Source organism: Myotis davidii, unplaced genomic scaffold, assembly GCF_000327345.1.
Source record: "Myotis davidii unplaced genomic scaffold, ASM32734v1 scaffold743, whole genome shotgun sequence".
In the NCBI taxonomy this organism is placed as follows: domain Eukaryota; kingdom Metazoa; phylum Chordata; class Mammalia; order Chiroptera; family Vespertilionidae; genus Myotis; species Myotis davidii.
In genome coordinates, this window is record NW_006296221.1 from 3784936 (window position 1) to 3798738 (window position 13803).

Sequence of the window (13803 nt, forward strand, 5' to 3'; positions counted from 1 at the left end):
TATTGTCATTTGAGACAACATAATGGGCATTTAGGTCATTACATTAAGAGAAATAAGTCAGGGAACAACAAATACTGTATGATATCACTTGTACATGGAGTCTTAAAAAAAAAAAAAGCCAAACTCCTAGAAACAGAGTAGAATGGTGGTAACTAGAGGCAGGGGTGGGGTGTAGGGGTGGGGATTAGGGATATGTCATCTAACTATACAAACCAATGAGACAACATAATGGGCATTTAGGTCATTACATTAAGAGAAATAAGTCAGGGAACAACAAATACTGTATGATATCACTTGTACATGGAGTCTTAAAAAAAAAAAAAGCCAAACTCCTAGAAACAGAGTAGAATGGTGGTAACTAGAGGCAGGGGTGGGGTGTAGGGGTGGGGATTAGGGATATGTCATCTAACTATACAAACCAAGAGCTAATAGATCAGCAAGTACTAGAGAACTAATGCACACCATGGTGATTACAGTCAACAATACTGTATTCTAAACCTCAAAGTTGCTAAGAGACTAGATCTTAATTGTTCCCACTACAGATAAGAAATGATAATTATGTAATGTGATAAATAGAGGTGCTTGCTAACAGTAGTGTAATAATTATATTGCAATATATAAATAAACATGCACACCTTAAACTTATAAAATGTTACATGTAAATTATATTTAATTTAAAAAATCATTATCAAATTCTTCCTCTTTTTTCCCTTTTCGACAAGATTTCATTGATTCTACTCTTCATATTGGAAAAGTAGCTTTCCTTCAGATAAACAATACTTCAATTATTTTACAGTCGTCTTTTAAGTTATAAAAACAAAACTGAGGTCTGTTTGCCACTCTGTCACACAAACACTCCTGACAGACTGTCATTAAAAATGGAGGGTACATTTTGAATGATCTGAAATGTTTTAAAATTTTTATAGTCATCGTGCAATTCACTGTTCTTGGTGATGGGGGACCTTAAATAATGATCCCCTCAGAGAAGCCCAAAGGAATGTCCATCTGCAGGGGCACAGCTTACGTATTACAGCACAATGGAAAGAGAAGCTGAAGAATGGTTTCCAATCAGAAAGCACCAGGCAGATTCTCTGACATGTGCAAGAGCTGCTTCTCACATGGGCAACTCCATAAAGCCTGTTCCCAGGAAACCAGGGCACCAGGCTCTAGGTCTCTAAGAGGGTGTGCCTGCTAAATGGTCTGTCCCTGATCATATTAATATGCGTCCCACCTGGATGAGCCTGGTGAAGCAGCTCAACAACAATGTGTGTGTGTGTGTGTGTGTGTTTCTGAGCTTATCTAATCTAATTGTGCTACACCAATCACCTGACTATAGTACACATCCTCTAAGACCCCTAAATTGATCATTCTGTCCTAGCAGTTGAGAAATGTGCAGAAAACACACACACATAGAATTTGAGAATTGTAGATGTTGAAAGAATAATTTGCAACACTGAGGTCCAGATCATGTATTTTGGGCAGAGAGAAAAAAACTTAAAGGTATTTAGTAAATATGAAAAAAACATTTACCATTTGAAGGTGTTCAGAGCATACACATACATAAATTCGCTCATTGTATTTTCGCAACTGACTTTGGGTTAGGCAGAATAGCAATTAGCATTAGTCCCATTCAACAGGTGATGAAGTTGACCTTCAGACAGCTGTCATGATAACTTATCCAAAGGCTCACCACTAGAACACGGACTTAGTCCCTGGCTTCGCTCTCCAAGTACTGCAGACTTCCTACTCCACCATGCTTCATTTGGGCAATGGAAGACAAAGGTAAATATGCCACTGAATGGAAGTACAGGAGAAGAAATCAGGAAGGTCATCTGGCATATCTGCTCCAGGTGAGCTCTCTAATTGCTGGCTGGCTGAGTTCCTGTGTGATGTGAGTGCGTAGGTTTGTGAAACACAAATATATTGGAAAGTGTTTTCTTCATGACCTCAAATCCCACAATCTGTAAACTAGCACATACTAACAATTCCCGTGCACAGCCTTCGAATCTTATTCTTCCTTCTGTGTTCTGACATTGACTCATCTTTGCTGGAGGCCACCCAGTCCAGCCAGGGGCAACAGTACAAAGTAACTCCAACATCCCCCTCCATGTACCCTAAGCTGCAAGCATCCATGAGCTATGAGATGAACTGCTTCACAGAGGCTAAGCTGACAAAGATGTACTTTGAGAAGCAATAAAACAATAAGTATAGAGTGGCCATCAATATTCAGGTACTTGGGTCTCTATTCTGAGCTTGCAATGGATTTTTAATTGGTTAGTTTTTCTAAAAGGTCAATGCATTAACCTTTGAGATCTTCCCTTAATTCTCAGAATTCTTACATGCACATTTAGAAAAACACGGGTGTTTAACACATTTTGTCCAGTTAAGTGGGCCTCTGTGATCTGAAATTGACAAAGGCAGGTGGCTGCCAGGTCTGCACTACGTTGGGAAATGGATGGATTTCTCCGTTACCCCTCTCCATGGGAAGGAGAAGCGGAAAGGGGAGGAGAACGCTGACAGACAACAGCAGGGTGAGTCTGTGCTCAGCATCTTGTCCTGGTGGTATACCCAAGCTGCAAGATTTATAACCTTCTTGTTGCCATGCATCAGCTTCAACACTTCCAGTGAAGTCTTCAATAACTTTGATGACATCTTGCTGAGGGGTTTTGTCATTAAAAGCCGAAAGCTGGTCATTAACAAACCTTCTCTGCAGTCATCTACCGCTGTGCTAAGTCAGGCGCGGATCCGACTGGAAAGTTGGGCTTGCTCACAAACTTTCCAGAAGGCTTTTTTTCCCCCTGTGTGGGCTATATTTCTTTAGGGCAAGAAAATACAGTTCCCAATCATTTAATCATTTATTTCTCATTATCCGTTGACTAACGCTTCTCAGATAGACACAACCAAATTCAACAAGCATGTGGAGAACACCTACCACCTGACAGAAATGATGCTCAGGACTGAACATAGAATTATGAAAAAGACACAGCTCCAACTCCAAGAGGGTTTATAGGGCACCTCCCAAAGCACAAACAAAAACAACCACAAAACCTTAATCTTGCCTAATGTGCCAGACTCTGTGTTTAGGCTTTATAAGCATTATCTTATTCCCTTTTTTTTGCCACTCTTTAGAAGGTGCATGGACTTCTTATTCCCATTTTAAAGATTAGGTGGCTGAAGTGTTGTCTGGTAAAGAATTTTGCCAAAATTATTGAGCTCATAATAGGCAAAACAGATTCTAAACCCATGTCTTGCCCGACTTGAAGAACCAAGTTCATGTATTCCAGCCAGCGGGATTGGGCCAGGCGAAGGCAGAGACTGTGACATTCCAAGGTGAGGCAAGATCATGAGGCAAGAGAAAAGCAGGTGGCTGCTAGGGAGGTGTGAGGCAGGCTGAACACAGGCTTGAATACCCTTGGGGAGAAGGTCTTGCCAGCATATTGCCCATTGGGAATAACCTTCACCCTCTTCTTGCCTCCCCATAACACTCAGATTAGTAAGGTACCCACTTTCATGTGTGTACATATGGACTTACACCTGCTGCTTGCTCTAGACCAGCAAGGACTGGTGTATATTAAGGAGAGAATGAAGGTTCCTATGGTGTGAGAAAACTTAAACTCTCTGAAATTCACTGCTTCCTGAACTTCCACAGAAATTCACGTGGCAGAGCCATCCAGCTACCCAGGTGCCTGACCTTTGTTTCTGCTGTCAACGACGTGATTGTCACTTAATCTGGCGACCTCTCTGATGGAAATAATGAAGGAAGGGAGGTGGTTGCTGCTTCCTCCTCCACAGGACTCAACCATCAATGTTACAACACTCATTCAGAGCTTCCCCAGAAAGAATGACAGAGAAACATGTCGACAGGAGAAATATTCTGCTGTAACTATTAGAGACTTGGTGGTGGGGTGAGTTAAAAAAATGTCTTAGAATGACATTTTAAAAATAACGAGGTGATAAATATATTCTTAAGAGTGCACATTTTGTAAAAATAATTATTACCATTGGTAGAGGGCCTACAATGTGTCAGGCAATTGCTAGGGGGAGGTTCCACAATAGCTCATTAAATGAAGCCTTTACAACTACCACACCAGGGGAAGTGTTATCCCATTTTTATAGATGAACTAAGTAAAAGTTTGGGAGGGTGAACAATTTGCCTAATGCCTCTCATTGAATATTTAGCAGAGCTGGAATGCAAGCCCAGTTGTGTGTTATTTCAAGTTTTCGGTGACTTCACTGTTTTGCTTTACTCTTATCTATATCTACACTAATTAAAACACAGCCTATTTAAAGGCATTTAAATAATGTAACAATTAAAAAGACATTAGCTGACTTCCTTTCCTCCCCTCCGTGAAATGACATTTTACTCTTTTCTTTTCCCGAAAGGAGACAGAAGCATTATCTTACTTTTTACTCCCCAATTAACTGCTGGGGATTTTACCTGGAGAGATCAGTAAGACCTCTAAGCGGATGCCATTGATCCAACTATAGTGTCGTTATGTGCCTGTCCATATGCGTGATGTTGAAGAGAAGGATTTGTTCATGGAAATCACAAAGCCATCATCCATCTGACTCCCTGGGTTCCGGTGGGTTCTCACCTGCAGCAATTCCCACGAATGTCTTCGTTGGCCTGTTATTATTTTGAGCTGCTGATGGTGTGCTTTTTACTAAGAAAGTACTCAGCAATCAAGATCATCAGTGCTACCTCTGAGGAATCTCTGGAATTCCATTAGTAAGCACAGCTCTGCTCCTGTGATAGCAGGCAGGATAGGGGATGTCTGAGCTCTGTCCAAGGTCACAGACCTAACAGCTCAGGTAGAGGCAGCATGAAGACTCTCAAAGACTCCACGTCAGCAAAGAGTACCAAAGGTGAGCAGAAGGCTCTGTGTGGTGAGACAACAAGCTCTCTGAGTCAGAAAGCAGACCTTATCAACTACCTACATAGTAGCAGTACTACTAATAATAATGCTCACATCCTACCTTCTTCCAGCAAAAATTACCTAGTAACTTTGTGATCTTGAGCAAATGACTTAGCCTTTTTGAAACTCAGTTTTCTCATCTGTAAAGTAGGAGCAGTGGCCTCGCATAACTTTTGAAAAGGAAATGAGATGGAGTCAATTGACTCATTTTGTTCCAAGTGATAGAAACCCAATCAGAATCAGGTGAAGCAGAAAGAGCACATAATTAAAAACAAAAGTAATGTACCTCAAGAACATGTACACAGCTGGGGTGAGGAAACACTGGAACTAGAGGCCCAAGTGCCATCATGAATTTCTCTTCATTTTCTGTGGCCACTTCCCCTGAGGCATCTGCAGCCCTTCCCATTGCTCATAAACTGAAGAGGCAGGACATGGCCACCAACGGCCTCCAATGTTACATCCCCCACCAACTCAAGGGAAAAAATAAGCAAACTGATTGGTCCAAGGGAAGAAATGGGATTGGCCCGGCTCATGCCATGTGCCTACATCTAGACCAATCAATTATCTGTTGACAAGGAGCAGTATTTTATTCTACTTACATGGCTGTCCCTATGGGTAAGCCTGAGGATGGGGAAGGTGGGTATTTCATAGAAGAAAGAGGATTGGTTACAAGAAAAGAGTTTTGTGACATATGAAATAATTGGTGTCCACTGCAACAATATATGAAAAATAGCTATTACTACACCCAGTCCAGAATATATACACATATGTGAGTTTACTGTCAATATGTAGAATTCTGTACTTTTTGAAAATGATATTTTTAAAAGCAAATAAATACAGCATTATGTGTTAATTACAATGAATATAGACCATCTAAAGTTGAAAATCAGAGAACATAGATGCTCTGAACTATCAATGTTTTGAGTGCACAGTACTTTGTCCATCAATTTAAATAAAATATAAAATAAACAAGTTGAAAACAGATGTTTGTTCCTTAACCCTATTCCATTCTCCTGTCCTTCAGAAACCCAACTCACATTTTCTACTCTTGCTTTCAATTTTTAATTATTTTTGGTCTTCATTTGTTTTAATTTTGGGGTTTCACCACTGAGATTTTATCAGATCTCAGGAACTGTGTAAAGTACCCAACACTATTTTAAAGAGAAATTGAAAGACCTTACATGGTTAGCACTAACATCTATGCTGGAGATGAAAACCGCCAATTCCTGTTTTTCCCTCTTTCCCAAAAACACACAGAACAATTTTGGACAAGTCATTTGTGGCCCCTGCATCACCCATAAATCTGCCTGGTCGTAACTAGCCTACTTGTCTCTCAGGATGAAGCTGGGAACATCAATGGATTAAGTATAAATGGGCCCATTAACAGGGAAAAGTAGGAAGAAGAAAAAAATGAGAAATTCCCCTTTCTGATCAGAATGTGAATTCCCACCTAGAGGAAGAATATGTTTTCTGTGTAAGACAAATAGATTAGATTGCTTGGGTTAAATTGTAGGAATCCAATTGCACTCTGCCAATAAAGTCCAGGTCTGAGTGAGGGACCAAGTCAACATATTTTAGGTTTTAGAAAGAAAGCAGTTTGTGTTACTTTCAAAAATTCCTTCTGGCTGCTTCCAGTATATTACTAATTAATTTTTGAAAGAATCATTACAGGACTTTTCAAATAGAATGATGAGAGAGAAGGAATGCCTAACATGCTAAAAGAAAAAAAAGATACTGAAAGTCTCATCTTGCATTGGATTTTGTTGCTACGATACAATTCCTCTATAGGGAAGAGAAATTAAATTTATAAAGCAATAGTGTTCCAAATGGTAGCTAAAAGGGGCTGGGATCGCAGTTTTAGAAATGTGTGTTATCAGTTAAAGATTACTACTTCACATTTGTTTTCAAATATGGAAAGAATTCCATGAGGGAAAGAAGTTACCAGAATAATAATATTGTCTAGAAACAAATATCACAAAATTTATAGGACAAAAAAAAAGTCCCTAACTGGGCTACTTGGTTACAGCTTAAATGAAACATGTTGATTGAAGTCTCATGCCACTTTAAAATGTATTACACAAATGCTTAATCTCTTTTCCTTTAAAAATTCTATCAGTTCATTTATTGGTAGGTAGGATATTAAAATATGCAAATAAGCATGCTCTAGTTGGTCAATGCTAATCTTTTTGTAATAACTAATGTTCTCTCCCAACTGCCACCACTCCTCCTATTCATGTCACCTTCACCCAGGAGTCACAAAATGCTGAAGACAGTCGCTTTTTACTTGATTAAATTTTAGGAGGTTGAAGCTAGGCCAAAATCCTCACCCTACTCTTTCCTAAATACTTTTTCTCCTCTCTCTTAATTACACGGCTTTTCACTGATTTACATGAATTTCAGCTTTCAACATCATTGGTCTTTGCTGAATGCAAATAGGCACATAAGTTTGCACAATTGATCTTTCATCATTTCAAATGGTACCTTTGAACAGTTCTTGAAATATCTGTCTGAAAAACTCCCAGCGTTGAGTGTCATCAAGAGATGTGGGGTCACCCTGGGGAAACCCATTCTCGGTGATGTAAATTACAGGGTTATTATACGTATCCTGGAACAAGAGAGCAGAAGTTTTATTCCAAACAGATGTAGGAAAAAAATGGCTCATAAAGTCAGGTGCATTATCCTCTATCTTCTCCAAGCTCCAGCCCCAAACTAGTTTTCAGCAAATTGCACTGACCCTATTAACTTAATTTTCCACGCACTGATCTTTTATGACTAACAATGGGAAAGCAAAACTGTGCAAATGTGCATGAAGACAGTGAAATGACTCCTGTTATAATGGGAAGACAGAAATATCTTTCTGCCATCAGCATCTGCTGACTGTCACTGCTCCTTAACCCTTTGGTCCCACCAACAGCTACACTCTTTATCTCCCCTACACAGAGAAGGGGCCCAGAAAACTGATAACTTGACATTTTAATTTCAGCTACCTGGATGCCATCCAGCAAAACAGAGACCCAAAAAGGATCCAGCTATTTCAACCCTTAGAATGCCTTTTAATAATTACAGCCAGGATGCCAGCCTGAAAACATTATCCAAGCTATTCCTATGGCCACAGATGACTTAGCAGGGAGCCCTAACTTTGACCATGGTTTTGAAGCCCTTTATCAGCTAGTTACCCCTCACCAGTTTATTTCCTAATCTTCTCTTTCCGGGCCAACAGTGTATATGCTATTGCCTACAATCATTCTTTTTCAGGTTCATATACACATATACATAGGCCTGACTTCCCATCTTCACATATTTGGGTGATCGTGGACACAAACAAATATGCATTTACCTTAATGTACTTCAGTAGTTTTCGTATTCCCCATGGCACCACATAGACCCAATCCACACTTATCCAAGCTGGGTCTGGAAAAATGTCCATCTCCACATCCCGGAGAACACCCCGTTCTCCTTTATCGTTTTCCCGGTACTTGACTAGGCGACTGGAATAATATTGCACGGCAAAAAAATCAGCTGTGCCTTTGATCATCCTCTTCTCTTCTTCTGTAAATTCTGGAAGCCTTGATGATGGATAGCCTTGCTTTTTACTCATGGAGGCGATCTGGGACTTGACAACTTCTGGATAATCACCATCAATAAAAATGGGTTTCGCAAAGAAATCCAAGTGGAAAGCCAAGGCTCTTTTAGCAGCTTCCTGGTCAGACACTGAGTTGGGATCTGCCGGTTCCACCCAGCCACAGAACAATGCTAGGGACACCAGACCCTTCTGCTCTTTTCGGAATAAGGAATCATAGCTGTGCCAGGCTCTGGCATGGGCCTTAATCAAATTATGAGCTGCCTGATAGCCTCCAGTTCCCAGGTGAGGTACACCAGGAGGAAATGCACCCAAATCATATGCCAGCAGGGCAAACATATTAGGCTCATTTATGGTGATCCACTGCTTGACTCGATCCCCAAACATCTTGAAGCAAAACTGGGCATATTCATCAAAAGATTCAATGATTGTGTCTGACAACCAACCTCCCTGGTCTTCTAATGTCTGCGGCAAATCGAAGTGGTAGAGAGTCACTATGGGCGTAATCCGATTTGCTAACAAATCATCAATCATCTTGTTGTAATAGTCAATTCCTAGGGAAAAAAAGAAGATATATACGAATGAAAGTTATTTTTAGTATGTTGGCAATAACTTTTGAGAGAGAGATGATCAGTAATATTTTCTAAATAATTTTTGTTCAAAATAAGGTTTATTACTTCCTACATATAATCAATTAAAGGCTGAGAGGAACCAGGAAGAATTCCAAGGAAGACTGGCCTGGCCGATTAGGGAGTGGGAGAGTGATGGGGTGACATGATTGTGGAAGATGTGTGTTCTGAATGGGATACATTTGGGCAAGTTGCTAGCACATAACTTTGTGTTATTGCTACAAACTTAAGATGTTTATTTTTTATATGTAAGATTTGCCTTCTAACTGCACTGGAATACAAACCCCCTGTTAGAAAAAACTTTTGTCTATTTTACCTCTGGATTCCCCAAATCCTGGCATAATACTGGAAATTTGGTAGATATATTCAATAAATATTTGAGTGAATGAGTAAATCTCAATAGTAATCAATATAAAGTAAAAGAATTTAAACAGGTAACTGCCTTAGTGCTTCTCCAGAACCATTAGTCTCAAAAGTCTAAGAAGAAAAGCGCACTGTGCATGAACAAAGGCTCAGCACCTGTCCCAGAATGTGGGGTACAGGATAGATAGGACCTTAAGGAATGCTAGGTTGGGGTGTCTGCTCTAAAATTATGTCATAGTCCTTAGGAATACACACCACCCCTGGCTCTGGCTTTCTAGGCAAACTTTTAATGTAACACAATTCTAATATGAATTTATAATTATTGTCCAGGAAACAACCTTTCCAAAGCAAGGATAGCTTATCTCATCTCAGTGTGGGCTACCTCCTTACTCTTATACTAAAATCACACAAACTACTATCATCAGCCTCCTCTCATATAGTCTTTTCAAGTTAAGGTAGTCTACACTGAGAAGAGATAAGCTATCCTTGCTTTGGAAAGGTTGTTTCCTGGACAATAATTATAAATTCATATTAGAATTGTGTTACATTAAAAGTTTGCCTAGAAATAGGGTCCCTTTCCCTTTCCTTTAACACAGTATCCTCCAGTTTTTTTAAAAAAAGTAACAAGATAGACATTTGTATGTGTTTCCTTCAGTCAATCATTAATTTATGCATTTCTTAAATGCACATTTATAGAGAAGCTACTGTACACCGGACTTAAATATGGATGTAAGATGAAACATTGTCTTGTCCTCGGGAAGCTTATAATTTAGTAGGGACTCTAGATAAATTCATAAACAATTATAATACAGTCTTACTAGGTAAAGACGAAGTACAGAATGCTATTTAAGCCGGTGATAAAGAATACCCATCGCAAACTGAGAGCATTTGAAAATTTGTTCTAAAAACAATGTAGCATGACAGTTTAAAAAGGGAACCATGATGCCAAGCTACCTAAATTCTATGTCAACTCCTGCACTATCTCAGTGACCTTGGCAAGTGACTTCATCTTTCTGAACTATCTTTCCCTTTCTGTAAAATGTGAACAATAATAGAAACCCAGTTCAATAATTGCTATGTGAGTTTAAAGAGTTGAAAACGTGACTATGCTTAGCACTGTTGCTGGCATAAGATAAAGGCTTAGGATAGGTTAGCCAGCATTCTAACTATTTATTATTATTATTATTATTGTTGTTGTTGTTGTTGTTGTTGTCATTAGTGACATCTAAGCTGATACTCAAAGGATAAATGGAAGTTACCCAGAAGGCAAAAAGAAAAGGGTGATCCAAGAAGAGAAAAGGGGAAAGCAAATGTCAAAAGAACAAAGGAGGTATGGAAATAAAACACGCACACACACACACACACACACATACACACACACACATACACACACACACACACACATGAACAACAACAAAAAACCCAAATGTGAACAGAGCTTGCTATAGCGAGGGAGTCAACCATCAGCACTTACATTTGGCAGAGACTCAAAGGCTGTCAGGAAAGAGGGAAAGTTTTATAGTGATAAAGGGGGAACCTTTCTATACATGCTGATTAGAGGTTTTTGGCACAGGGCAGACGTGGGGCATCTTAAACACTTGGTTTGGGGAATATATTTGGCCATCTCTGCTTGATTCTGAGTTGGAAGCAGGAGTCAGGGGAGCCTAAAAACAGAGAAGCTGGCAGTTGTTGACCAAGTTCTGACTTTTCCGGGGTGATTGCTGCAGAGTCTACAGTTGCCTTCCCAGGCTTCATAGTCGATCTGAATTTCATCCTCAAATATGGCCTGGCCATTGTCGTTTGCATATTTATTATCTTAGAAGCATATGGATTTTTCTGGAAACTGAAAGTTCAGTATGAGGAGAGCATACAGATCATCAGAGAAGGTATCAGAATGGTGAGGGGTAAGCAGAAGCTAAATTATGTGAGGTCATGTGCTGTCTGCCTGTTTATAAAAGTCGGTATTTTAAACAATGGCTCATTTATTTTATAAACTGGAACATAATGTGAATCATGGATAACAACTCCATACTTGGAAGACCCATTGAATGCCATTAATCACTGGGTAGTCAGAATAAGACCCCCAAGTTGTCCATGGAACATGTGGATGGGTTACTTTACTAGTACATAGCAAAAGGGACTTGGCAGATGTGATTAAGGTTAAGAATCTTGAGATGGAATGATTTTTCTATTGTCCAGGTAGGCCCAATCTAACCACAGGAGTCCTGAGAAGTAGGAGTGGATGGCAGAGAGTGGGCCAGAAAGAGGTAACAGAAAACCTGACAACATGTGATGGGTTCCACTCATTATTGCTGACTTTGAAGATGGGAGATAGGAGCCATGAACCAAGAAATGTATGTGGACCCTGGAAGCTGAAAATGGTACTCAGCTGACAACCAGCGAGGAAATGAAGACTTCAGCCCAACAATCACAAGAAACTGAATTCTCCTGACAACTTGAAAAAGCCAAGAACAGGACGGCATTCTTCAGAAAAACAAAACAAAACAAACAACAACAAAAAAAAAAAACAGCCCTGTACGCAGCTTGGCCAGACCTGTCAGAATTTGGATTGACAGAATTCTAAGGTAATGCATGTGTTTTGTTGTATGCAGCTAAGTTTGTGGTAGTTTGTTACAGCATCAATAAAAAACTAATACACTCACCAAAATTTATAAAATTTTTCTTTTCTCTCTCAATGAAAGACCATTCCATCATTCTAACTCTGACCTCTGTAAACCCACACATCATCATTTGTAAAATGGGATATTCAAAGTTGGTATAATGGAATCATCTTGGAATTGGTTGTGTTAAGGTTCACAGAGCCAATTCCTCCCATTGCCTTTGCATATAAAGATATCAATTTTTATTTATTGCTTTCATACTTAAGTCCAAGAGGTGGGCATTTTTATCCTTAATAAACATAAGGGAAAACTGAGATTATGAGAGAGTAAGAACTGGACTTAAAGTGCCCATGTTGTCATATGGCACAGCCAACATTTAAATCCATTTGTCTCAAATACTGGATATGGGCTGTAAATACTGCAAATATTTACAGTATTTACTGACCGTTCCCACAGCAACATTCCATTTCTCCCATTTACTGATGTTTCAGAACCAGAAATGTAGGGATTCTGTTTTTCTAGCCTTAACAATCACCTACTTTGATGATCTGGCTCAGATATTGTTTATCTTTTGGAGAGGAATCGATGATTTATCTCCTGTAAGCATCATTAGATATGGCATAGTCATTAATGATAGCAATCAATGTAATTAAAACAACATGGTAATTCTCAGTTATATTGAAGATTAAAAATTTACTTAATTTTTTTCTCACACATCAGCATGGCTAAACAACAAAGGATTTCATAATTAATCCTTAACATCCTAGAATGGAGCATTTTATTTCTGGTCTGTACGTTTTATTTGGTGTTAGACCTTCTGCAAACTTTCCCATGATGCAGTGTAGGGAGGTTTTTAAGATTAGAGCTCTGGAGTCAGACAATTCAGTCAAAGGATGAAGCACCTGGCCTCTCGACACCCAAGTTTCTTCATCTGTAAAGAGGAATAGTAAGAGTGCCACCTCATGTGTGTAGTGAGTATCAAAATAGGAAAAACCATCAAGGTTTTCATTAGTTTTACCAAACTGATACAATTCTCTGCATAAATGCATATTATAAATGATCATCTGATACCAATCTAGGGATCTTGAAGCCTTAGCTATCACTTGAACCCTGCTCTGCATCTGGATATTAGAAAAGGATTGGTTATTTTAATTATTGACACTTTCATGGTCTTCTTATATTATTACTACCATCGTCTCTGTCTTAATTAAGACTATTTATTTTTATTTGACCATTGGAAATATGAAGCATATTTGAGTTAAAGAGCTTTTAGATATAAGAAAAATACAACCCACTCAGATTAAATCAAATATAAAGGTGGCAGTAGGGGCCGATGACTGGTTGGTATTGGGATGCAGTGAGTATTCTTTGAAATGATCAAGAGATATCAAATACCAAATAACAGAAAATGATTGCAAATGGAACTCAAAGCTGGGAACTGAAAAAATCTTTGTGTCAGGAAATTCTGATTTTTCTCATCCCAGCTTTGTGGCTGGCTTTCTCACAGAGCCAGTTTTCTTTATGTATCCAATTTGCCATGTTTCTAAATGGCCATCTCATCTGCCAAGACCCACCACCAACCAACTCAGCCTCTCCGCTCCTCAATTCCAAACATCCCTAAGAAAAAAGAAACCAACAGATCAAGATGACCTTCTTCAATGAGGTTACACAAATCCAATGTCACAAAGAACTCT

General features: G+C 39.2%; 1 protein-coding gene across 1 annotated transcript in view; it reads right to left on the bottom strand.

Annotated features, from left to right (window-relative positions):
- The window catches only part of LOC102771662 (cytosolic beta-glucosidase), a 123908-nt gene that overhangs the window by 61165 nt on the left and 48940 nt on the right, over positions 1–13803 (bottom strand). The window contains exons 4-5 of the mRNA XM_006771043.2: positions 8254–9050; positions 7398–7521 (exon numbers count right to left, since the gene is read on the bottom strand). Coding sequence (XP_006771106.2) covers positions 7398–7521; positions 8254–9050 — 921 coding nt within the window. The remainder of the gene's footprint in view (positions 1–7397; positions 7522–8253; positions 9051–13803) is intronic.